Source organism: Camelina sativa, chromosome 19 (assembly GCF_030686135.1).
Source record: "Camelina sativa cultivar CO46 ecotype springtype chromosome 19, ASM3068613v1".
Taxonomy (NCBI): Eukaryota; Viridiplantae; Streptophyta; class Magnoliopsida; order Brassicales; family Brassicaceae; genus Camelina; species Camelina sativa.
Genome location: NC_141898.1, coordinates 26,150,604 through 26,176,961, shown reverse-complemented (window position 1 = coordinate 26,176,961; position 26,358 = coordinate 26,150,604). Strand labels below are relative to the sequence as shown.

Genomic DNA, 26,358 nt, shown 5'->3' with positions numbered 1-26,358 from the left:
TGGAGGAATACACTCGGGTGTTCTCTGAGCCACAGGGGCTTCCTCCTTCAAGAGGTAAAGAGTATGCTATCACGCTCAAACCATGCAGCAAAACCGTGAGTGTAAGACCCTTCCGGTATCCGCACGCACAAAAGAAAGAAATCGAGAGGCAGATTGCTGTGATGTTAGCTGCAAGAATCATCCGGGAAAGCGGCAGTCCATTCTCAAGCCCGGTGCTCCTGGTCAAGAAAAAAGACGGCAACTGGAGGTTCTGTGTCGACTACCGCTCCCTCAACAAAGCCACGGTGCCTAACAGTTTTCCAATCCCGATGATTGACCAACTCTTGGACGAGCTCCACGGCTCAAGGGTCTTCTCCAAGCTTGATTTGAGGTCAGGATACCACCAGATCTTAGTTAAAGCGGAAGACGTACCCAAAACCGCTTTCAGGTCTCACGACGTACACTACGAGTTCCTCGTGATGCCTTTTGGGCTAACAAACGCTCTTGCAACCTTCCAGTCCTTAATGAATGAGGTCTTCCGTCCATTCCTCCACAAGTTTGTGTTGGTATTCTTCGACGATATCCTGATCTACAGTCAATCCGTGGAAGAACACCAGAACCACCTTCGAGAAGTCCTCAAACTGCTACAACAACACCAGCTGTACGCTAACCGGAAGAAGTGTTAGTTTGGGACATCAAGGATTGCCTATCTGGGACATGTTATTTCTCCAGAAGGCGTGTCCGCTGATCCTAGCAAGATACAGGCCATGGTGGAGTGGGAACCTCCAACCAACATCAAACCCTCAGAGGAATCCTGGGTCTGACAGGGTATTACCGAAAATTTGTACAAGGATACGGAGAGATAGCCAGACCTCTCACGGACTTGCTGAGAAATAATCAGTTCGAGTGGACTGAGAAGAGTGACGAAGCTTTTGTCAAGCTCAGGACAGCGATGACAACCGTCCTAGTGCTTGCTTTACCCAACTTTACAGAGGTCTTTGTCGTGGAGTCGGATGCTTCAGGGTTTGGATTGGGCGTAGTGCTTATGCAGAAGGAGAGACCCATCGCTTACTACAGTCAGGCTTTGACCGATAGGCAGCGGCGCAAGTCCATATACGAACGAGAGCTCATGGCCATAGTCCTCGCTATACAGAAATGAAGACATTATCTCCTTGGAAGGAGGTTTGTGGTGAGAACCGATCAGAAGAGCTTGACATTCTTGTTGGAACAGCGGGAAATTAACCTGGAATATTAGAGGTGGCTAACGAAGGTGCTGGGTTTTGACTTCGATATACAATACAAACCGGGGTTGGAGAACAAGGCAGCTGATGCTCTGTCCCGTATGGAGATGGTGCCAGCGTTGTTTGCCATATCTGTTCCAGCAGCCATCCAACTAGAGGAGATTTGTGCGGAGGTAGATAAGAATCCCGTATTGCAGAACATTATCAAAGATCTGCGAGCAGGGGGAAACTCCTATCCTGAGTTTTCCTTGGTGCATGGGAGATTGCTGAGACAAGGGAAGCTGGTGATACCAAGTTCCTCAGCCGTGACGGGGTTGATAATGCGTGAGTTCCATGATGGCAAACTGGGAGGACATGGAGGCGTCCTAAAAACACAGAAGAGAATCGGGGACCTGTTCTACTGGGAAGGTATGATGACTGATATTCGAAGACATGTGGCAGCGTGTCTTGTGTGTCAGCGCTACAAATATTCAACCCTGGCTCCTCGTGGTCTGCTGCAACCCTTACCGATTCCGTAGAAAGTGTGGGAAGACATCTCAATGGATTTCGTCGAAGGGTTACCAAGGTCGGGAGGCAACAACGCAGTCTTGGTGGTAGTAGACCGCCTCTCCAAATACGCTCATTTTCTCCTCATCAAACACCCGTTTACAGCCACCGACGTCGCCAACCTATTCATTCAAGAGATTTTGCGGCTCCATGGGTTTCCTCGAACCATAGTCTCAGATCGGGATAAGGTGTTTACCAGCCAATTCTGGAAGGAGCTCTTTCGCTTAGCAGGCACCAACCTCTGTTTTAGCACGGCCTACCACCCTCAATCTAACGGACAAACTGAGGTCACCAACAAAAGCTTAGAGACCTACTTGCGGTGCTTCGCAGGGGAACAGCCTCGAACCTGGTCAAGGTTCCTTCCATGGGCTGAGCTGTTCTACGATTCCTCTTATCATTCTGCCATCCGTATGACACCGTTTCAAGCTGTCTATGGCCGATAGCCTCCCACTTTGGTGAAGTATGAGAATGGCTCCACCTCCAATGCTGAATTGGAGACGCAGTTGCGAGAGAGAGATGCAGTGTTGGGACTGATCAGGGAACATCTTCACAAGGCCCAACAACGAATGAAAAAAAAGCAGATGCACACCGCAGGGACGTGGAACTCGAAGTAGGGGAACAGGTGTATCTCAAGATGCGTCCTTTCAGACGTCGTTCCTTGGCCAGAAGAACCAACAAGAAGTTAGCAGCTAGGTTCTATGGACCATATACAATCGAAGCAAGAGTGGGGAAGGTAGCTTACCGCCTGAAACTGCCTGAAACAGCGAAAATTCACCCCACATTTCACGTGTCACAGCTGAAAGAGCGGTGGTAGATCAAATTGTGGCCGCATCTCTTCCTGAGCAGCTCACAGATGAAGGTGTGTTGGAAGCGGAACCAGAGGCAATCTTGGGCACTCGTAAGAACACTGCAACAGGTCAAGCTGAAGTGCTGGTCAAATGGAGAGGACTTCTGGATTTCGAGTGCTCATGGGAATGGGTAAGCACCATGAAGGGGCAATTTTCAGGATTTAACCTTGAGGACAAGGTGAATTTCAAAGGCGAGGGTAATGATACATTTGAGGTCCAACATCCTCCTATTCTCTATCAGTACCAAAGGAAGAAGAAAAGCCCAAGTGGCTAATAGTTCATTAACGAGGATCCAATAGTGTATTGGGCCCTGGTCGAGGGTCAAAATATCTTAGTAAGGAATAAGTGTCACTTTCCTACTGCATTGTTTTGTAACGGTTCTATGGGATGGGGTAGGGATATCAGAAGTAGTACTTATGTAGTAGGTTAGGAGGGGAGTTGTTTTTATCGATCTTTTGGGTGAAACATTGTAAGGAGGAGGGGAGAGACTCTATTAAACATTCTCTTAGGTTGTTATCGTTGTCTTTTATCTAAGAGTACTTTATTATTATTGTCATTGTTCTGTTCAAAGAATTTACACATTCAAAACGTATCAAAGACATCCCCGGATATTTGGCCAGACTCGCTACAAAACCATGAAAAAAAAAAGCAGTGACTTTGATGGCGATATGTATTTTGGAAATTCCAAGTATGATGTGTTCTTCCCTCAGAAAGGTCCAAGATCCTTGGGCGACGAGATTGCAGGTGGTGACTTTGATGGTGATATGTATTTTATATCCAGAAATCCCCAGGTACTCACTCTGCTATATCCGTCATAATTTGAAAGTACATTCTTCATTGCTGAGACCTGAGTTGTGCACCGTAAATTCTTCTATTTAGCTACTTGAACACTTCAAGCCAAGTAAACCGTTGGTGAATTCTTCTAAACCGAGTAAAATCTACTCTGGTAGAAATCCAAGTGAGCTATCACAAGAAGAGTTGGAAGAAGAGCTTTTCAAATTGTTCTTAAATGCACGATTTTGTAAGAGGTGCATAATTTAATTCTGGGCTTACTTTCAAGCTCACTATAGTTCATATACTTAACATTATTTTTTTCTTGGTTTACAGAGACGTTATAGGGATGGCTGCAGATAGCTGGCTAGGAATAATGGACCCTTTACTCACCTTAGGAGATGAGAGTGCTAAGAAAAAATACGAAAGGAAGAAGAAAATTCTTAAGTTGATTGATATATACTATGATGCTCTTGATGCACCAAAAAAGGGGGCTAAGGTTGATCTACCACCCGACCTAGAGATCGACATTTTTCCACATTACATGGACCGTGAACATAATAGAGATTTCAAGTCCACTTCTATTCTTGGATTAATCTTTGACACTGTAGTATCCCATAATGCAGAGGAACCCTCACCATCTGGTACGGATCTTCTAGTTATTATCAGTAATCATAGTACACAAGAACTCATCATCTCGAATATGTATTAACGTCTTTATTGTGTTGTATGTTACAATTTCAGAAATCAGTAAAATCTGGTGTTTTGAAGATGAACCGGTCCCTATTTTTTACATGGATAAATTTAAATCCTGGTACGAGAAATACAAAGCTGAAATGAACCAAGCGATGATGGAAACTGATAAGGTTAAGAGGAAGCTATTAACTAATGAATTTATCCAGAAATACAAGCAGGTAAGCTTCTTAATCCAATGCAAAGATCTGCCAATAGACTTCATATATCACATTTTTTTGTTGATTAGTCCATCTAATGCTTCTTGTCACAACTCATCGGTTGAACCATTTCTTCTTCCTGTATCAGGATTTCTATGGCGCTGCAGGGTTTGAAGACAGAAACAAAAGTCTGGAAGAACTCTATCTGCAAGCCCTCGCACTCTACAACATCGTTTACGATTATGCCATTCAGGCAGGTGCTTCAAAATGCGGGTTTGTCTGGTTGGTTGCAGGACCGGTCTTGTGCAGATTTTACCTTAAAAAAACGCAGGAGAAACCATCAGTGGCTTCAAACTCTGTGCTTAAAAAGATTTTGAGTTGAAGATTTGTCCGGTTTGTTGTCTTTCATGGCTCATAAGATGCGCACTTAAGTAGCCTAACTTATAGGCTAAGCTATGTGGTGTAGTGCCTTTGTTTCAGTTCTTATCTTAGATTTCTCCTCTAGTATACAAGTAATTCCGTGTGTATGTTTGCTTATGGAATAAATTTTTAAAAAAACCCATGTTTACATAAGACAAAGCTTATATATAAATTTCAATTTAATTGTACGTGGCAACGTCAGAGTCCGTGTGCTGTACAAAGCTGTCTTCTCAGTGTGACACCTCTTTGCATCCTCAAGCTTCCATTTGGATTTTCCACAACCTTCTTCCTTCCATTAATATATATTTCAAAAAAAGTAGAAAAAGTTTCTCCCTTTGGGATACTAAAAAAATTCTACTTCTTTTCGCATTTGTTTTTGGGATTGTGTTCATTGATCCTTTCAAGATGGAGAAAATGACAATGGCGTTGTTGATGTGTATGGAGAAGATTCAGCCACCATTGAGCACAACATAACTCCTTGGTGTCCATGTGGTTACTTGACGCAACATAACTCCTTGGTGTCCATGTGGTGTACAGAGCTGTCTTATTCAGTGTGACACCTCTTTGCATCCTCAAGCTTCCATTTGGATTTTCCACAGCCTTCTTCCTTCCATTACTATATTTTCTTCCTTCCATTACTATATTTTTCAAGAAAAGTAGAAAAAGTGTCTTCCTTTGAGATCCTAAAATTTTTGTACTTCTTTTCGCATTTGTTTTTGGCTTTGTGTTCATTGATCCTTTCAAGATGGAGAAAGTGACCAACTCGGATTTGAAATCCTCCGTCAATGGTGGCGTTGTTGATGTGTACGGGGAAGATTCAGCTACCATTGAGCACAACATAACTCCTTGGTCTCTCTCTGTTTCTAGGTAAACAACATAACTTCTCCATGTTAACAAAAACTAAGTGTCTAAGTTGTCAGTCAAGTAACTTCCGTTTCTTGTTTCAATGGTACTCCACTACTTGCGTGGTCTTCTCCCTCCAGTTGTTCTTGATCAAAGGCGTCAGGTAGAACTTGGTGATTTGGTTATTGTGTATGGTTCTGTTAATGGAGTTCAATCAAAACTTTTTCCAATCATATATTTCGGGGTTTCGAATGATTTAGGAGAAAAGGCTGATGAACAATATCCGACATTATCAGTTTCCATTACAAAGTGAAAGTACATGGCCTTGACAGAACTTCAGGTAAAAAATCTTGTCTGCTTAATCTGCGTAATTGTTAGTGTAAAAATATCAGAGAAAGATGAATCTCTTCTTGGACATAAAACAGGAAAGGAACGAGAGGCTGTTTTACAAGTTGTTGATAGATAATGTTGAGGAACTTCTTCCTATTGTTTGCTTATACTCCAACTGTTGGTGAAGCTTCTTCTTCCTATTGTTTATACTCCAACTGGCCGGTATATATAAGAAGCGTGTCGGCAAGTAAGTAATCTAGCTAATAAGGTAACCAAGATGTGTTTGTAGTGCCTTTGGTTTGGTTTTATTTGTAGATTTTGTCCTCTGGTGAATAATAAGTCCCTGTGAATATTTTGCGAAATGAATTAAAAAAATATGATAAATAATGATTAATGAATCTTATTAAATTAATTAATTGATTACGTCAGCATGAGTATTATTTGTAGTAATGGAACTTGTAAATTTTTAAGAGAAATGTACAGAATTCAAAACTTTCCTGGACATCAATGCAACTATGATTATGTACTAATGGAGCAATGCAGGTGATACCTACATGATGCACACAAGTATAATACAACAAGCAATATCACAAACAAAAATATCATGTCACACAGCAATAACCAAGTAGTTCTATACTTAAATGCTAATGACCACTAAACAGTTCTAATCTTAGATGATAATGGTCAAGCAATCCTAAACTAGGTGCTAATTACCACTAAACAGTTCTAATAGTAGATGATAATGGCTAAGCATTCCTAAACTAGGTGGCTAATTACCATTAAACAGTTCTAATCCTAATGCTAAACAGTAATTCCAACTTAAGCGCTAATTACTAATTTAATCTTAATCAGCCAATTTAATTCTACTTAACTAACTTAATCTTACTTAACTAACTTAATTTTAAACTAATCAAATAATTAAAACTAACTTCAATAAAATAATTAAATAAACAAATGTTAAATTAGCTTATTCACGTACTATTTACACGCAATCGGGAACTCACCTAACTTTCCTAGGCGTTTCGCAGCTCTCCGTGCGCTCCTCCTAAACTCTAAGGGGTTTCTCTTCAGTTTTCGGGTCTGAGGAACAAAGGGGGTGGAAGGGGGTTTTGTATAGCCTTCTTAGGTCGGTTTAACCAAGCAGGAGGTGGCAATGGCCGGCTGTTGGCACAACACATGGTAAACACCTATCGTGGCTTCAGTGAAGATACACGGCGAACGAATAAGAACGACCTTACTGGATAAGCTTCACGCTCTTGTAGATAAAGATGAAGGTTGATCAGATAAGCATCACCATGGACGATTCTGGTCGTCCATTCTCTTCAGCTAGCACCCTTGCATCTTGAATGCCAGTCCATTAGTGTACCGGTACGACCGTTTCCGACCACCGAATACCGAGCTGGTGGGTGATATATAAGGTTACCTGTCCGCATGCCAGCTTAGGAGAAGGATATGTACCGGACCAATCATTTCCTCGTACAAATTATCGATGGCAACCCACGTCGATTGGTGATACCACTATCCACGTTACCGATAGTTATCATGCACTGGCTGGTGCTACCATTGTTGGGTTACTAATAACAATTCGCGTTAGCTGGTACTACCATTCTCTGGATCACTGATAGTGACCTGCGTTAGCTTGTACCGCCACTGTCCGGACCACCTAATGCAACCTATGTCCGTTGGTACCACCATTGCCAACCATCGCATTAACTCGTACCAACCCGCCTTAGTCCAACTTTCATTGACACCTCCTAACTTTCCTAGACCAGCTAAGGTTTTCTAGATAAGACTAGTTCTAAGATCTTACTCTAGGTTCTTCGACCAACTTAGGAACATTGCCGATAGCCTGACTTTCCATACCATTTTTCCATTTGACGGAGAATCACTCTTGATATGGCATTTTCTTCACGGTCTTTAGGTGTCTCTCATCACTCTCTTGTATTGGCCCTTTGAATGTCCAAGCCAAAATTTTCCTTCCTTAACGGAATGATGGGTTTTAGTTGGCCGACCGTAGCAAAGGTTGTTCCGTCTGAGTCTAGGACGCGGTGAGGGGTAATACATTCTCCTACCCTTAAAACAAACCGTCCTGTAATGTTGGTCGCGACTAGAAAGCTTCTTGCGCCATCTTCATTTAGTCTTTGAATGACTTATCACAATCTGGTTGTTCCGATAAACTCCTTAAAATAGTAGTAGCAAATATTTCTTGATTGCAATAGTTTTCATGGTCTTTACCATTATTTTTTTGCACCCTCTTCTTGGCTTTGTATGCGTTCTTTCTCCTTTGTTCGTCGCAATGCACCTTGGATATTGTTTTACTCCTTTGAGTTGGGTTGTCAACTTATTCTTCATGAGGATAATAACCCTCTTTGGCTGACGTCTAGTGAATCATATGGCTTCTTTATCTTCGCTTCGACTAAGGTACCACATCGTCATGTACCTTTCTTTCATCCTTGGTCTCCATGTGTGATTCTCTATGTCAATATATATGGCGTGGCTATCAACTTGTCTCTTTGGTCGGTGAGGTTTTGGGATATTCGTTCTAACTTCTATGGTTTTTGCCTAACTCTCTTGCTCTCCGGACTCCTTAGACTCTTATGCCTTTAACTAAGATTCTTTGAGTTGAACAAATATAAACACTCACATGCAAACAAACAAATCAATATAAAGCAATCAAAGACAAGAGCAAGAATATAAACACATCATGGTCATATCATAACATAAATTTCAAACATTATGGTTGTATCCATATACACACACCGCTTATTCAAATCTCGTCACAAACCAACCACACCCAACAAGATGATATAAGATAGAACCGCAAGTCACTAGGGGCCTAAAAAAGCCACCGCTGTACACGTAAAAATATGGTTAGTGCCGGTTATCTAACTAGGGTTTAGGATACCTACAAGGATCAAGGGAACCTAAATCTACACTGGGAGCATATACAATCTGGATAGCCGGTGGGCGAAGTCTGGGAAGATGATGGACCGGTAGCGTGAGAAGAGGGTGGAGTAGGAGTTGGTGTGCAAGTCGGAGTATCAACCCTCAGTGTTGGGCAAGTGCTGGAGTAATGTACTCTCACTCTGCAAATCAAACAGATGTTGCATGTTAGTGCTAGGAGATGTAAAAGTGGCAGTCAAGAGGGTAATGTCCTATACCTCTACAAAGGTCAGTTTACCGGGATAATATCAGCCAAAAGGTCAGTTTCAAGTCCAAGTGCAGGTGGAGTATCTCTCCATGTCATGGTGATCGGGGTGTCAGGTGAAGGGATAATGAACTCTAGAACGTCCAAGGGAGGATCAGGGAGATCTCCAAAGTCCAAGCTCAGTAGATCATACCCATCGATCATGGGTGTGTATGCATAGGGGCTAGACACTATAGATGGCGTAGCGAAGCTGTCAAAGGAGATGTCAATGACCCTCGATGGTGCTCCGAACGCTCGTAGTGACTGAAAAGAACCCCAGGAGATGCTGATATAATCTTCTACCATGACAATCTCCTTCTCTTCTTGTTCCGGCTCCAAACAAACACATTCCTCAGTATTTTTCTGGACTTCACGTTCAGGCTTCTCTTCGACTTTTTTCTCAGGAGTGATTTCTCTTAGTGATCCTATTGGTTTCTTGGGTTTATCTTTCGAATTCTGGATGCATGGTCAGTAGCATTCTTCGATGACTCCCCCCTCTCAATCTCACGATAACGATACCCTCGGGGCGGTAGATCCGTAGCCCGTTCCCCTCTTTCCATCCTACCACGTCCACGACCTCTTCTTCTTTTTGGTGGCATACTACAAGAAAATAAAAGATGAGTCTTGTTCTGATAAAGATTCCTAACCTAGAATCTAACAAATGACCAAATCAATTTCCTATGAACATTCCTATGAATCTAGAATTTAGTGTGACCGAATCAATTTCCTAGACAGCTTTTGCGACATGTTTACTCGATAAAACATTGAAAACATGGTTTCATGTAGCATCGGCGGATAAGCTTCACTAATGGATAAGACAAGAACAACGATCGAATAAGCATGTGCGGATGGATAAGGTTAAGGGCGGGACCAATCACGGTCATACACGACGGAGGGGCCATCCTTATCCAGTAAATGAGGTGGTTATCCGCCGATGCTACGGAAAACCATGTTTTCAACGTTTTATCGAGTAAATGTGTCGCAAAAACTGTCATACAAAATTGATTTGATCACTTGCTAAATTCTAGATTCATAGGAATGTTAATACAAAATTGATTTGGTCATTTGTTATATTATAGGTTAGGAATCTTTATCAGAACAAGACTCATCTTTTATTTTCTTGTAGTATGCCACCAAAAAGAGGAAGAGGTCGTGGGCATGGTAGGATAGGAAGAGGGGAACGGGCTATGGATCTACCGCCCCGAGGGTATCATTATTGTGAGATTGAGAAAGGGAGTTATCGAAGAATGCTACTGACCGTGCATCCAGTACCACGAAAGATAAACCCAAGAAGCCGATAGGATCAATAAGGGAAATCACTCCTGAGAAAGAAGTCGAGGAGAAGCCTGAGCGTGAAGTCCAGGAAAATTCTGAGGAATGTGTTTGTTTGGAGCCAGAACCAAAAGAGAAGGAGGTTATCATGGTAGAAGATTATATCAACATCTCCTCGGGTTTCAGTCGCTACACGCGTTCGAAGTACCATCAAGCGCCATAGACATCTCCTCTCACAGCTCCGCTACACCATCTATAGTGTCTACCCCTTATGGATACACACCCTTGATCGATGGGGATGCCCTATTGGACTTGGACTTTGGAGATCTCCCTGATCCTCCTCTGGACGTTCCAAAGTTCATTATCCCTTCACTTGAAACCCTAATCACCATGACATGGAGGGATATTGCACCTGAACTTGGATTTGGAACTGACCTTTTGGCTGATGTTATCCCGGTGAACGAGACAAACAGCACACCATGCGCCCAAATACCATACTGGTTTCTTTGTGGGCGTATAGGACATTACCCACTTGACTGCCAGTTTTACACCCTGTACGCACCAGCATGAAACATCTGCTTGATTTACGGAGTGAGAGGACATTACTCTATCAGTTGCTCAACATTGAGGGTTGACACTCCGACTCGCGCACCGATTCCTATTCCACCCCCATCTCACGCTACCGGCCCATCATCTTCCCAGACTCCGTCCACCGGCTACCCAGGTTGTATATGCTCCCAGTGTAGATTTAGGTTCCCTTGATCCTTGTAGGTATCCTAAAATCTAGTTAGGTATCGGCACTAATCATATTTTTGCGTGTACAGCGGTGGCTTTGATTAGGTCCCTAGTGACTTGCGGTTCTATCTTGTATCATCTTTTTGGGTGTGGTTGGTTTGTGACCAGGTTTGAATAAGCGGTGTGTGTATGGATATAACCATAATGTTTGAAACTTATGTTATGATATGACCATGTTGTGTTTATATTCTCGCTCTTTCTTTTGATTGCTTTATATTGATTTGTTTGTTTGCGTGTGAGTGTTTATATTTGTTCAATTCAAGGAGTCTTAGTTAAAGGCATAGGAGACTAAGGAGTCCGGAGAGCAAGAGAGAGTTAGGCAAAAACCATAGAAGTTAGGACGAATATCCCAAAACCTCACCGACCAAAGAGACAAGTCGATAGCCACGCCATATATATTGACATAGAGAATCAAAAATGGAGACCAAGGATGAAAGAAAGATACATGACGATATGGTACTTTAGTCAAGGCGAAGATAAAAAGCCATATGAATCACTAGACGTCAGCCAAAGAGGGTTATTATCAATGTTTTTAAAACCGGACCGGTAACTGAACCGGGAAAGCTTCTGGGTCATGAGTCAATATGGTTTGACCGGGGTTAACCGGGTTCAATTGATTTTGATGATATTTTTGTAAATAATATGGATATTTCTTCTATTTTTTTTTTTCAATGATTACAACTATAATATAATTTGGATATACCAAATAAAATACTTCAATAATCATAATGTTTTTTAAAAACCTTTAAAAGTAATAAACTCAAAGTATAACCATTACTAGTAACATATTTTAGAAATTCAAATATAAAAGCAATAAGAGAATAAGAGTGACGAACATTCAATCTTCATTCTCTAAGAAATCCTATTATTGCTAATTTGCTAAGAAGAAAACTAGAAAAAATAATTAATTAAATTAATTGCACTCATTTTTACAAAAAAAAGTAAACCCCAGTTTTAGCCGGTTTAATGGTTCACTGGTTTTTAGTTTTTTGACGGGTTGATATGGTTTTTTTACCGGTTCGATTTTCTTTGGGTTTTGACTTTTGATATTAATCAAACTCGGATATGTTTCCGGTTCGCGGATTAATGTGGTTCAACCGCCGGTCCGGTCCGGTTTTGAAAACATTGGTTATCATCCTCACGAAGAATGAGTACTAGGTAGTAGACCCACGCTTTACGCGTGATTAATTGTTATTTATTTTTTTGTTATTTTTATAATTGATTATCTTAAGGATAATATGTTAAAATCATTTAAGTGAACATCATGTAATGATTTGGATAATAAAAAAAAATATGTGTGATAACAATAACCAATTGAATCATTTATATATTAATTTTTGATATATATATATTAATCTTACTGATGAAGATGTACATTAAATTGATTTTGTGATTTGCACAATTTAATAAAAATTGTAAATTAATGTAAATAATATGGAAGGTAAGAATTAATACTCAAATTGGTTTTAGAGCTCTATAATACTGACACATCAGCTTTTTGGCCAAAATTTTTCTCTATTAATATATAGAGAATTTTTTGCGATTTTGTAATAAGTCAATGTTGAGAAAAATAACGGGAAAAACGATCTGTATTCCCCTATAAATTTTCATATAGCACCACAACTACACAGATTCTGAATCTACTGCCATGAGGGTATCGTTATCGTGAGATTGAGAGAGGGAGTCATCGAAGAATGCTACTGACCGTGCATCCAGTACTATGAAAGATAAACCCAAGAAGCTGATAGGATCACTAAGGGAAATCATTCCTGAGAAAAAGGTCGAGGAGAAGCCTGAACGTGAAGTCCAGGAAAGTTATGAGGAATGTGTTTGTTTGGAGCCGGAACCAGCAGAGAAGGAGGTTATCATGGTAGAAGATTATATCAACATTTCCTCGGGTTTCAGTCGCTACGCGCGTTCGAAGCACCATCAAGCGCCATAGACATCTCCTCTGACAGCTCCGCTACGCCATCTATAGTGTCTAGCCCTTATGCATACACACCCTTGATCGATGGGGATGACCTATTGGACTTGGACTTTGGAGATCTCCCCGATCCTCCCCTGAACGTTCCAAAGTTTATTATCCCTTCACCTGAAACCCTGATCACCATGACATGGAGGGATATTGCACCTGAACTTGGATTTGGAACTGACCTTTTGGCTGATGTTATCCCGGTGAACGAGACAGTCAGCACACCAGGAGCCCAAGTACCATACTGTTTTGTTTGTGGGCGTATAGGACATTACCCACTTGACTACCAGTTTTACATCTCGTACGCACGAACATGAAACATCTGCTTGATTTACGGAGTGAGAGGACATTACTCCAGCAGTTGCTCAACACTAAGGGTTGACACTCCGACTCGTGCACCGATTCCTATTCCACCCCCATCTCACGCTACCGGTCCATCATCTTCCCAGACTCCGCCCACCGACTACCCAGGTTGTATATGCTCCCAATGTAGATTTAGGTTCCCTTGATTCTTGTAGGTATCCTAAACCCTAGTTAGGTAACCGACACTAACCATATTTTTGTGTGTACAGCGGTGACTTTGGTTAGGCCCCTAGTGACTTGCAGTTCTATCTTGTATCATCTTTTATTTTGGGTGTGGTTGGTTTGTGAGAGGGTTTGAATAAGCGATGTGTCTATATGGATACAACCATAATGTTTGAAACTTATGTTATGATATGACCATGCTGTGTTTATATTCTTGCTCTTGCCTTTGATTGCTTTATATTGATTTGTTTGTTTGCGTGTGTGTTTATATTTGTTTAACTCAAGGAGTCTTAGTTAAAGGCATAGGAGTCTAAGGAGTCCGGAGAGCAAGAGAGAGTTAGGCAAAAACCATAAAAGTTAGGAAAAATATCCCAAAACCTCACCGACAAAAGAGACAAGTCGATAGCCACGCCATATATATTGACATAGAGAATCACACATGGAGACCAAGGATGAAAGAAAGATACATGACGATATGGTACTTTAGTCAAGGTGAAGATAAAAAAGCCATATGAATCACTAGACGTTAGCCAAAGAGGATTATTAATTATCCTCACGAAAAATGAGTACTAGGTAGTAGACCCACGTTTTGCGCGTGATTAATTGTTATTTATTTTTTTGTTATTTTTATAATTGATTATCTTAAGAGTAATATTTTAAAATCATTTAAGTGAACATCATGTAATGATTTGGATAATAAAAAATATGTGTGATAACAATAACCAATTGAATCATTTATATATTAATTTTTGATATATATATATATATCTTAATCTTACTGATGAAGATGTTATTAACGTTAAATTGATTTTGTGATTTGCACAATTTAATAAAAACTGTGGGATCATCTTGATGGCAAATTAATGTAAATAATGTGGAAGGTATGAATTAAAACTCAAATTGGCTTTAGAGCTCTATAATACTGACACATCAGCTTTTTGGCCAAAATGCTTCCCTATTAATAATATATAAAGGATAATTGTTATTTATTTTTTTGTTATTATTATAATTGATTATCTTAGAGATAATATTTTAAAATTATTTAAGTGAACATCATGTAATGATTTGGATAATTAAAAAATATGTGTGATAACAATAACCAATTGAATCATTTATATATTAAATTTTGATATATATATACATATTAATCTTACTGATGAAGATGTTATTAATATTAAATTGATTTTGTGATTTGCATAATTTAAAAAAAATTGTTGGATCATCTTGATGGCAAATTAATGTAAATAATGTGGAAAGTAAGAATTAAAGCTTAAATTGGCTTTACAGCTCTATAATATTGATACATCAGCTTTTTGGCCAGAAAATTTCTCTATTAATATATAGGGAATTTTTTGCGCGATTTTGCAATAAGTCAATGTTGAGAAAAATAACTAACGGAAAAACGATCTGTATCCCCTTATAAATTTTCATATAGCACGACAACTACACAGATTCTGAATCCCGATTTCAGTCCACACAAATGAAAAGTTACAGTCCAGTTTCCCCATAATTTTAAAGTTCAAAACCTCCATCCCCATTAATGTTGGTTAACTCGGTTTATGGCATAAACCCGGTGCCAACCAAAAATTCCACTGGAATAAACCGAACTGAAACCTGATTATATATATAAAAAAAAACATATTCCTTCCTCTTCTTCCTTCCTCCTCCACTTTCTAATGCCAGATTTTTTTATGAAAAAAAATAAAAAAACATATATTTTTTTGGGCAATTGTCATAAATACCATTAAAATAGGTTTTTATTCCAAAAATACCATAATTTAGTTTTTTTTTCTAAAAATACCACTAAAATATATATTTTTTTCAAAAGCACCACATAATTGAACTAAAGTTCTAATACTAAAAACTAATTCCTAAATTCTAAATACTAAATCCTATCCCTAAAAACTATATCCTAAAACTAAATGTGTCAACTCAAATGGAAAAAAACAAATTCTACATCTTTAAAATATTTTTTTTGTGTTTGTGATAATTTTGGAAAAAAAAATTTTGTGGTATTTTTGGAAAAAAAATTAAAATGTGGTACGTGACACTTCTCATTCTCTTCTCTTTCATCTTTTTCCAGATTCGTAACTTTTGTTCCAATCTTATCACTCCTCACATTCGATTTCAGATCTTTTGCCTTCGCACAATTCAGAGAAAGAAAGAGTAACCTTAAACAATGATTGTGTTTGGATTATAGCTAATTTCGCAAACAAATTACACCTCGAATTTGAGAAACTGAAATCGAAATCTGGGTTTGAAGTCACCACCGCCATGAACTCCTCCGCGACGATGATGAACACGACTAATCTCCGTCGTTATCAAGATTCTGGATTACCCGAACATTGTTTTCTCTGTATAAGAAAACTTCTCCCAAGAAAATTTATCTCTATGTATAAAGTAAGTGAATCGATGAAATAGCCAAATCCAGAATCAATCGCAATCACAACTTGTTCCTCCTCCGTCGTCGCTGTTGCCGTTAACGATGGTTTGTTCGACGTCTCAGTAGTTTCGTATTGAGACTTAGGATCTCACGAATCGAAATCAGAGTTTCTTCTCGGAGACATCGAATTCGGAAGCTATCATTGACGCTTCTGCTTCGTTTGTAAGGGACATTGCGAAGGAGATAAATCGAAGAAGAACCATGTTTGTGTGTATGTCATCTTCCAACTTGTGACTGAACTAAGAGAGTCGAAAGTGATCGGAGATGGAACGATGAACCCTCCATTGATAAATATTTCTCGGTTTGATATTGAATTTTGGTTAATCCGGTTTAGTTTTGTTGTTTTATAGTTAATGGTTACCTAGGCAACAGTAAACCAATTGTAAACCATGATTGTGTGTTTTTGGATTTTAAATTTTGAAATCAGGGGAAAACTGGATTAGAACTTCCTGTTTGTGTGGACCAAGATCGAGATTTAAATTTTGTGTAGTATCGTTTTAATGTTTTGAAACCCGACCCAGATTATGAACCAGACTAGTTTCGAGTCACCGGGTTAACCGAGTTCAACTACGGGTCAGTTGAATAAAATATGTTTAATGTATTTATATAAAATCAGAGAAAGAGAAAAACAGATTTGAGATATAGACATGATCATGATCAATTGCTAATATTTATTTATATATATGCAAACATGAGGATGAATAAGTATAACACAGGAACACCTAACGTATTGTATTTGAAAAGCAGAGTAGCCACGAGAGTTGGAAAAAAATTATACTAATAGTCTAATATTCGAAATCAATTAAACACATGATCATCACAATTAAAATAAAAAATTCAGAACAATAGAGAAAGATTAGAGATAAAACAATCAACAGTTCTTACACAAAATGAGAGATGACAAAGAAGTTGAAGACGAGAGGTGTGTCGTGAGTTGTGTGTATCGTCCGTCTAATCTCTAAAAGAATAAAAGGTTCTAAAATAATTGAATATGTGAAACCTTATACTTTTTTTCAAAAAATCAAGTAAATATTTTTGAAAACCGGCCGGGTCAATTGATTCACCGGGTTATGGGTTAATAGCGGTTTTTTCTGAGTTTTACCGGTTTTATTACTACCGGTTATTAGCACTATACTCGAACTGGTGAGTCTTCAGGTCACGGGTTAACCGGTCGGACCGGCCGGTGGGAGCAGGACGTGAAAACACTTTTTCCAAAATAACGCGATTTTATTTGGGCGTTTACAGCGGCGGCGAGAAAGTTAGTGGCAGGGTTTGTAATTTGTAGTAGTGGAGGTTGGGCATTTGATAAAATTAAAAATAATCATAAAACGGCTAGATTTGTGGACTACTGTGTATGCAAAATAAAATTTTCCGTCTAGTCAAATCAAGCAGACTAACTTACACACAAAGCAAATTTGTCTGAAAAAAAAGAAAAAGGGAAAAATGCAATCAAAAATTTGTTTTTGAAATCGAAAGGAAGAAACTTTTGAGAAAATGGCAGAGAAAGGCAAGATTTTTGAACAGTTTAGTGTCTCTTTCCATCTATTTATGAACCCTAACTAAAGAGACGAAGACACAAAACTCTGATTTGGGGGAGAAAAAACAATGATGATGAACACTTGTTCGGATGAAGTGGTGTCTTCTTCTTTGCGTTCAGAGATTACTCTTCCGGGTCCGGTGGAGACTTTGTTAGAGAGAATATATGGGAAACACAAGCATCGTCCGATCAAAGTGGAGACAAGGCGGATGCTTTCTTCGATTTCTGACGAATTGGCTTTGGAAACCCTCAGGAAAGTTTTCAATAAGCCGTATGTGAATACCCTCGATGGTTTAATCTTCCTTTTTAACTGCTGCAATTTATGAGGAATCTGACTTTAATATCAAATTTGTACTAATTCCATCTTCTTACATGCTTCTTTCCCCAGTCACTTGGAGGGGATAGTGGGAAGACTCATTACTATCAATGTCATGTTGCTCCCGATGGTAGTTACAAATTCAAGGTTCGGTCCGCTCTCCTTGCTCTGTCTTTCATGTTTGCGTTTTTCCCATGTTGCATATGTTCTTTGTTTTGAAAGGATCTGAATTCGCTATTACAAATTCTACTATAGGCTGTTGCCATAATTTGTTTGCAAGTCGCTATCATAAGTCAGTTAAAAGTGTATATCCTACTGTTAGGATAAAGTCCTTGACAGTGTCTTAATACGCTATTACTTATTGATAGATTGTGTTCACAGGGTCATCTTCTGGAGAACACTGGAACACACCTGCACAACGTTTTGGGTGATGATAATGTTCTAACCGTCAAATTCGATGACGTGTCAGGCGTGGAAATCAATTGTAATAACCTTTACTCTACATACCAAGGGATTGCTAAGAACGGTATCATGGTTGGTTTACGTCGTTATCAGTTTTTTGGTGGGTCCTTTCCCTTGTTATTTTCTCTTGATTATTATCTATGTTATTGCACATACAACACTTTCCATTGCTAACGTGCTAAGGCCATATCTTGCAGCTATTGTCGTACTCTTTCTCTGTGTTTAGAACTCCACATAATAGTTTTTTTACCTCTCTTTTAAATAGTTTTCAAAGATGGAGGGAAAGAAGGGAAGAAGAAAGATTTTTCTACAAAGGGAGTTAGATGCTACTTTATACGCACGGGCTCTACAGCGTTGAGAGATATGGAAAATCCTTATATCCTTGACGGGATGTCAATCCATGAAGCGCGTATGCGTTTTATGCATGTGCATAATTTGCCATCTCCGGCGAACTATATGGCACGGTACTCTAGTTTCTTTTAAGTCTCTGTTGCATGCATATGAAGACTTTTTACTGTTTCATCTTTAAGCTCTTCTATTTTTTTTTGAATTTGATGTTAAATTATATTCAAAGAAAAAATAAACGTTTTACATCCTTAGTGGAAACTGTTGTTTAAACATTTTGTTTGAAAGCCAAAACATTAATAGAATCTTTAAACTCTTCTAGAGATTTTCTCATTTGTAATTAGAGTCAAGTTTCTTTTGCTGATGCTTCAGGTTTTCTCTAATTCTGTCAAAGACTAAAAAGCTTGAATTGGACATGAATGGGATTACCTTTGAGAAAATCGATGATATACACTGCCTTGTATGTCCTCAAACCATGTTTTCTTCAGTAACTGCACCTCTAAGGCCTTAACTTAAATGCATCCATTATGTGACCTTTTTCCATTTCTTCCAATCGCAGGATCAAGATAATAATGATGTTCTTGATAAGAATGGGAAACCATTTATACATTCAGATGGAACTGGCTACATCTCTGAGGACCTTGCTCGGATGTGTCCAATTATTTGTAAAGGGAAATCTGTTAGAAGTAACAATGTTCAGGTCTTTCTTGTACTTCCATGATTATTTGATGGTTGCTTAGTTGCCTTTTGTTCACTCTTGTTACCTTATCATGTTTGTTTCTTATTTTTTTAATCACAGGGACCCTGTGGCGAAGACCCGGTAAGTAGTTCACATTCCATGTTCAGGCTCGATTCTGTATTTTTCTATCACTCATAACATGTAGTAACAATTCTTATTTTCAACAGCCTCTGCTGATCCAGTTTCGGATGTTTTATAAAGGCTATGCTGTTAAGGGAACTTTTCTCTCAAACAAGAAAGTAAGCCAACTCTCTTTTCATGTCACAAAATCAGGTTTGCAAGCTACTCCTAATTTTGCTCCTTTATTTGGCAGCTTCCTCCTCAGACTGTCCAGGTTCGACCTTCTATGATCAAGGTGTATGAAGATGAGACCTTGTTAAATTTAGTACCTTTAACTCCCTGGAGGTAGTCAATACAAGGTAGCTTCCTCGTGGATTTTTATTATCTTGAATTATGAACTCACTTCTCGTTCGATTTTTTTTTAATGATCTTTGGTTGTTTACATCTTCCAGTAATCCACCAAAAATGACGAGGCTGTCAAGAAATTTGATTGCACTGCTTAGTTATGGAGGAGTCCCTGATGACTTCTTTTTGAATATATTGCTCAAAACGTTGGAAGAGTCTAAAACCATATTCTACAGTGAACGTGCTGCGTTTAAAGGTACCGAAAAACCCAAATCTTTCTGGTTCATTTGCAATTTCTTACTACCCCTGAAACCACTGATTTAACTTAACTTATGCACCCTGAAGTCTTTAACATGATAAGTAGTTTGAGGAGACACTCGGATGGGTCTTTTATTAAGTTAATTTTGTATGTGCAGCTGCCATTAATTATGGGAATATGGACGACCAGAACATTGCAGAAATGATCTTAGTTGAAATCCCCCTTGACGAACCACATTTGAAATATCGTCTGTCTGTTCTCTTAAATACAGAGAAGAATGCTCTCAAAGCAGGAAGGCTTCCTATTGACGAATCATACTATCTCATGGGTACGGTGGATCCCACCGGAAAGCTTAAGGAAAATGAAGTCTGTGTCATTCTGTATGCGACCCAATTCTTCTCTTGGTCTTTCACTTTGGGTTCTAGATGGAAACATCAAGAACCAGTAAATTAGCTTCAAAGTTATTCCCAAGAGGTAGCTGATCATTTCCTCACTGCTTTCTTTTTGTGGTTGTGTAGCAAGTCTGGCCAAATCTCTGGGGATGTGTTGGTTTATAGGAATCCTGGATTACATTTTGGAGACATACATGTACTTAAGGCTACATATGTCAAGGCCTTAGAAGACTATGTTGGAAATTCCAAGTATGCTGTGTTCTTCCCGCAGAAAGGTCCAAGATCCTTGGGCGACGAGATTGCAGGTGGTGACTTTGATGGCGATATGTATTTTATATCCAGAAATCCGCAGGTACTCACTCTGCTATATCCGTCGTAATTTGAAAGTAAATTCTTCATTGCTGAGACCTGACATGTGAACTATAAATTCTTCTATTTAGCTACTTGAACACTTCAAGCCAAGTGAACCGTGGGTGAGTTCTTCTAAACCGAGTAAAATCTACTCTGGTAGAAAGCCAAGTGAGCTATCACAAGAAAAGTTGGAAGAAGAGCTTTTCAAATTGTTCTTAAATGCACGATTTTGTAAGAGGTACTATAATTTAATTCTCGGCTTAGCTTACTTTCAAGCTCACAATAGCTTTTTTAGTTAATATATATGCTTTGTTTTCTCGGTTTACAGAGACGTTATAGGGATGGCTGCAGATAGCTGGCTAGCAATAATGGACCGCTTCCTCACCTTAGGAGATGAGAGTGCGAAGGAAAAATATGAACGGAACAAGAATATGCTAAAGTTGATTGATATATATTATGATGCTCTTGATGCACCAAAAAAAGGTGCTAAGGTCGATCTCCCACCCAACCTACAGGTCGGCACCTTTCCACATTACATGGATCATAAAAAAAAGATAATCAACTCCACTTCTATTCTTGGATTAATCTATGACACTGTAGAATACCACAATGCAGAGATACCCCTACCATCCAGTACGGATCTTCTTTTTTACTTTTGACAATCTGAGTACACAAGAATTCATTATCTCGAATATGTAATAGTAATGTCTTGACTCTGTTTGTTACAATTCAGAAATCAGTAAACTCACGTGTTTAGAAGATGAGCCTGTCCCTAAGTCTCACATGGAGAAATGGGGACGCTGGTACGAGAACTACAGAGCTGATATGAGCCAGGCGATGATGGAAAAAGATGAAAATAAGAAGAAGAAACTAACCAGTGAAGTTAACCAGAGATACAAGCAGGTAAGCTTATCAATCTAATGCAAAGATCTGACCAATAGACTGTATAAATCACAATTTTTTGTTGATTGGTCCTGGGGAAGTCTGCAATCAACAAGAATCCATGTGATGCTTTATAAACACAACTCATTGGTTGAACAGTTTCTTCTCTCTGTATCAGGATTTCTATGGTGCTGCAGGGTTTGAAGACAGCAAGATAAGCCTGGAAGAACTTTATCCCCAATCCTTGCCACTTTACAACATTGTTTACGACTATGCCATCGAAAAGAACGACGCTAGTTATTGTGGATTTGTCTGGAAGGTTGCAGGACCAGTCCTGTGCAGAATTTACCTTAAGAAAACGCAGGAGAAATCATTGGTGGCTTCAACCTCTATGCTGAAAAAGCTTTCGGGTTGAACACAACTACTTGTCCTGTTTGTTGTCTTCGTGTCTCATAAGATGCGCATTAGGCAAGTATCTGACCTAAGTAGCCTAACTTATAGGTCAAGCTATGTGGTGTAGTATCTGTGCTTTATTTATAATCTTAGATTTGTCCTGTAGTGTCAAATAAATTCCGTGTGTAAGTTTGCTTGTGGAATAAATTAAAAAAACCATGTTTAAATAAGATTAAGTTCATATTTAATTTCATTTAATTGTACGTGGCAACTTTAGAGTCCATGTGGTGTACAGAGCTGTCTTCTTCAGTGTGACACCTCTATGCATCCTCAAGCTTCCATTTGGATTTTCCACAGCTTTCTTCCTTCCATTACTATATTTTTCAAGAAAAGTAGGGAAAGTTTCTTCTTTGTGATACGTGAAAAAGACTACCTTCTTTTCGTTTTTTTTTTTGGGATTGTGTTCATTGATCCTTTCAAGATGGAGAAAGCGACCAACTCGGATTTGAAATCCTCCGTCAATGGTGGCGTTGTTGATGTGTACGGAGAAGATTCAGCTACCATTGAGCACAACATAACTCCTTGGTCTCTCGCTGTTTCTAGGTAACAACATAACTTCTCCATGGTCACAAAATTTAAGTGTCTAAATTGTCAGTCAAGTTAGTAACTTCCGTTTCTTGTTTCAGTGGGTACTCGTTGCTGAGAGATCCTCGCTACAACAAAGGACTTGCTTTCACTGAGAAAGAGAGAGACACACATTACTTGCGTGGTCTTCTCCCTCCAGTTGTTCTTGATCAAAAGCTTCAGGTAGAACTTGGTGATTTGTTTATTTGGTATGGTTCTATTAATGGAGTTCAATCAAAACTTTTAATTCCAATCATTTTTCGGGTTTTGAATTATTTAGGAGAAAAGGCTGATGAACAATATCCGACAATATCAGTTTCCATTACAAAAGTACATGGCCTTGACAGAACTTCAGGTAAAAAAAATCTTCTCTGTTTAATTAATCTGAGAAATTATTGTGTAAAACTATCAGAGAAAGATGGATCTCTTCTTGGACATAAAACAGGAAAGGAACGAGAGGCTGTTTTACAAGTTTTTGATAGATAATGTTGAGGAGCTTCTTCCTATTGTTTATACTCCAACTGTTGGTGAAGCTTGCCAAAAATTTGGAAGTATTTTCAGGCGACCTCAGGGTTTATTCATCAGTTTAAAAGACAAGTACATACTGCTTGTAACTTTTATCTTGAAATTTTCATTTCCTTGGCTTTACTCATGCCATAACCTTTATATTCATGCAGGGGAAAGATTCTAGATGTGTTAAAGAACTGGCCTGAGAGGAATATACAAGTTATTGTTGTTACTGATGGTGAAAGGATTTTGGGGTTAGGAGATCTTGGATGTCAGGTATTCCTAGGATTTTGTTTCATTTCGGTTTTGATGTGATCTTAAAGTGGCTTTGGTTGCTTGTTTGCCTTTGCATTGACGTTTACATTTAGTGTGTAATTTCTCCAAATGAACCCATAACCTCTTAACATCTTAAAAAAAATTCCTTAGATAAGTTTATATCTGAATACCTGACCTGAGGTTGATTGACTTCAGGGGATGGGTATTCCGGTTGGTAAATTGGCGTTATATTCAGCACTTGGAGGTGTTCGTCCGTCAGCGGTAGTGGTTTGATTGTACAAAAAGTTTAAAACAATATTTCTAGAGTCAGGAACTTGAGACTAAATTGCTTTTGGCAGTGTTTACCTGTCACCATTGATGTGGGAACAAACAATGAGAAACTGTTGAATGATGAGTTCTACATAGGACTCAGACAAAAGAGAGCAACGGGACAGGTTTTTTTTTCTTTTGTTCTTGCATCCTTTATTCTGTTAAGAAATTTTAAGACATGATCATATGAACTTCCATGAGTGAATAGCTTTAAAACATCATTGCAGGAGTACAGCGAACTCTTGCATGAATTTATGAGTGCTGTGAAACAGAACTATGGTGAAAATGTTCTTGTACAGGTAAAGAAACAATGAATTTTTTCTTCTTGCTTCTTGATTCTATTATACGAGGATTCAATAAATTATTATTGTGTAAGCTGTTTATATACATTGTTATCTTCCATCTAACACAGTTTGAAGATTTTGCTAATCATAATGCCTTTAAGTTGCTTGCAAAATACCGCGACAGTCATCTAGTCTTCAATGATGATATACAGGTAAGAGTTTTAGAATTCATTTTTGTTGTTTCTTGTTGTCTCCATTGTTTGAAAAATTATTCTTTGCCTGTCAATTTCAGGGGACAGCATCTGTTGTTTTAGCGGGATTAGTTTCCGCACAGAAGTTGACTAATAGTCCACTTGCAGAGCACACCTTCCTCTTTCTTGGTGCTGGTGAAGTAAGAGTCAATTTTTGGAATCACGGTCTGATCCTTTAAGTCCACGTATGCTGAATGTTTTCTTATGTCTTCTTGTTTGGTTGTTGCAGGCTGGAACTGGAATAGCAGAACTCATAGCTCTCTATATATCAAAACAGGTAATGAGTGTTCTTTGGAATTTGCGAGTTCTGAGGTGTTAGTTGCTTCAGTTTATTCATATTTCTTCTGCAGATGAATGCTTCAGTGGAGGAAAGCCGCAAGAAAATCTGGCTTGTGGATTCCAAGGTAGAAACAATAAAAACTGTAGATACGACATTTCATTGGAACGACAAATTTATGCAAGTTTTGGTTCTCTGATAGGGATTGATTGTTAACTCCCGTAAAGATTCACTTCAAGACTTCAAGAAACCATGGGCTCATGAACATGAACCAGTGAAAGACCTCTTAGGTGCTATTAAGGTTCGAAACTTCTTCCTATTAAGTGTCACAATCCTTTTGTATCTCAATCAGTGATGATGTCGAGGGAAGTAGGGCTACTAGCTATTGACATCTTTAAGTTATACGTCTTATTAGGCCATAAACCCGACTGTTCTAATTGGATCTGCTGGCATTGGACGGGCTTTTACAAAAGAAGTGATTGAAGCCATGTCCTCCACCAATGAGGTATCTATTATTCCCCATCAGGTGATCATATTTGAACATCGTTTTGGTTAGAGTGTAAGAGAAACCAACAAGATGTTTCTTGCAGAGACCTCTGATAATGGCTCTCTCTAACCCGACAACACAATCAGAATGTACAGCCGAAGAAGCTTATACTTGGAGTAAGGTAAGTCTCTCCACACCACACCATTATTCCAATATGTCTTCACCTCAATGGAAATTAAGTTCTCTGGTTTTCTTCGAATGAAGGGTCGTGCCATTTTCGCAAGTGGAAGTCCTTTTGATCCAGTTGAGTATGAAGGAAATGTGTTTGTATCTACACAGGTAATGATAGATAAACTCTCTTCTCTTCGTCCATTGGGATTTACTGAACTTCGTTGGTAAAACGCTCTCTGCATTTCCTTTCTTAAAATACAGGCAAACAATGCGTACATATTCCCGGGTCTCGGACTTGGTTTGGTTATCTCAGGAGCGATAAGGGTACATGACGATATGCTTCTTGCTGCTGGTAAGCATTTAAGAGATGTCAACTTAGTAAACATATCTCCCAGCTTTGTTGTTTATTAATATTATGATGTGTTTCTGCGACATAGCTGAGGCATTAGCTGGACAAGTAAGCAAAGAGAACTATGATAAAGGAATGATATATCCTTCATTCTCTTCCATCCGGAAAATATCAGCTCATATTGCAGCCAATGTAGCAACTAAGGCATATGAACTAGGTCTCTGTCTCTTTCTGTCTTTCTCTCTCTTGTATCAGCCTTATATTACGGTTTTGAGTACTTATGCGGTTATGGTGGATATATTGGTTTTGCAGGATTGGCGGGGCGGCTTCCACGGCCGAAAGATATTGTCAAGTGTGCAGAGAGTAGCATGTACAGCCCCACCTACCGTCTCTACCGTTGAAAGTTGAAACTCAAGAGTTTACTTTGTGTGCTTCTCCTCCCTTTTTTCAGTTATTCCCAAGTTTTAATGTAATTTCCAGTAATAATTCAAGTTCGAGTTCAAACACATGCAAGATCTCATCTTAACTTTTTAACTTTGAAAGGTTAATATTATTACTCACTCTTGTTTGTCAAACTATGACCCCAGCACTCGTTAAAAACAATTGCAGCCTAGAAGCCTCGTATAGATCCTCAGTCTTCACAAGTGATTCTGTGCTATGTGTATTGGTTATTACCA

General features: G+C 38.9%; 4 protein-coding genes and 1 pseudogene across 6 annotated transcripts; all 5 read left to right on the top strand.

Moving 5' to 3' along the window:
- The first annotated feature begins 1,759 nt into the window (after positions 1-1,759).
- Positions 1,760-2,888, top strand: LOC147921049 (uncharacterized). The gene is made up of 3 exons (XM_087501354.1): positions 1,760-2,174; positions 2,270-2,499; positions 2,613-2,888. Exons 1-3 carry the CDS (start codon positions 1,760-1,762, stop codon positions 2,886-2,888), a joined length of 921 nt encoding a protein of 306 aa, XP_087357480.1.
- Positions 2,889-3,123: 235 nt separating this feature from the next.
- On the top strand, positions 3,124-5,854 carry LOC104766851 (putative RNA-dependent RNA polymerase 3). Its single transcript, XM_087501353.1, has 8 exons — positions 3,124-3,405; positions 3,494-3,642; positions 3,722-4,029; positions 4,130-4,299; positions 4,427-4,535; positions 5,104-5,249; positions 5,444-5,565; positions 5,698-5,854. Exons 1-8 carry the CDS (start codon positions 3,250-3,252, stop codon positions 5,852-5,854), a joined length of 1,317 nt encoding a protein of 438 aa, XP_087357479.1. The 5' UTR covers positions 3,124-3,249.
- LOC104766849 (NADP-dependent malic enzyme 1) lies at positions 5,555-26,256 on the top strand. 2 transcript variants are annotated; one of them, XM_087502685.1, is made up of 19 exons: positions 5,555-5,565; positions 5,682-5,704; positions 23,051-23,125; positions 23,216-23,367; positions 23,448-23,553; positions 23,749-23,814; positions 23,892-23,987; positions 24,090-24,161; positions 24,275-24,358; positions 24,439-24,537; positions 24,627-24,674; positions 24,748-24,801; positions 24,877-24,975; positions 25,090-25,179; positions 25,265-25,342; positions 25,426-25,500; positions 25,594-25,684; positions 25,770-25,898; positions 25,994-26,256. In XM_087502685.1, exons 3-19 carry the CDS (start codon positions 23,063-23,065, stop codon positions 26,080-26,082), a joined length of 1,491 nt encoding a protein of 496 aa, XP_087358811.1. In that variant the 5' UTR covers positions 5,555-5,565; positions 5,682-5,704; positions 23,051-23,062; the 3' UTR covers positions 26,083-26,256. The 2 variants fall into 2 exon arrangements, with proteins under 2 accessions (XP_087358811.1, XP_010489119.2); XM_010490817.3 differs by lacking the exons at positions 5,555-5,565; positions 5,682-5,704 and adding exons at positions 22,412-22,749; positions 22,833-22,953.
- LOC147921048 (uncharacterized) lies at positions 10,436-10,900 on the top strand. Its single transcript, XM_087501352.1, has one exon. The coding sequence runs from the start codon at positions 10,436-10,438 to the stop codon at positions 10,898-10,900; it is 465 nt and encodes a 154-aa protein (XP_087357478.1).
- Positions 17,671-22,397, top strand: LOC104768060 (putative RNA-dependent RNA polymerase 3; annotated as a pseudogene). The gene is made up of 16 exons (XR_015590824.1): positions 17,671-17,873; positions 17,984-18,065; positions 18,300-18,480; positions 18,646-18,844; positions 19,098-19,185; positions 19,285-19,425; positions 19,525-19,545; positions 19,632-19,703; positions 19,778-19,883; positions 19,977-20,125; positions 20,286-20,508; positions 20,647-20,872; positions 20,961-21,109; positions 21,200-21,504; positions 21,605-21,774; positions 21,932-22,397. The product of XR_015590824.1 is annotated as a putative RNA-dependent RNA polymerase 3 (transcript).
- Positions 26,257-26,358: the final 102 nt, after the last annotated feature.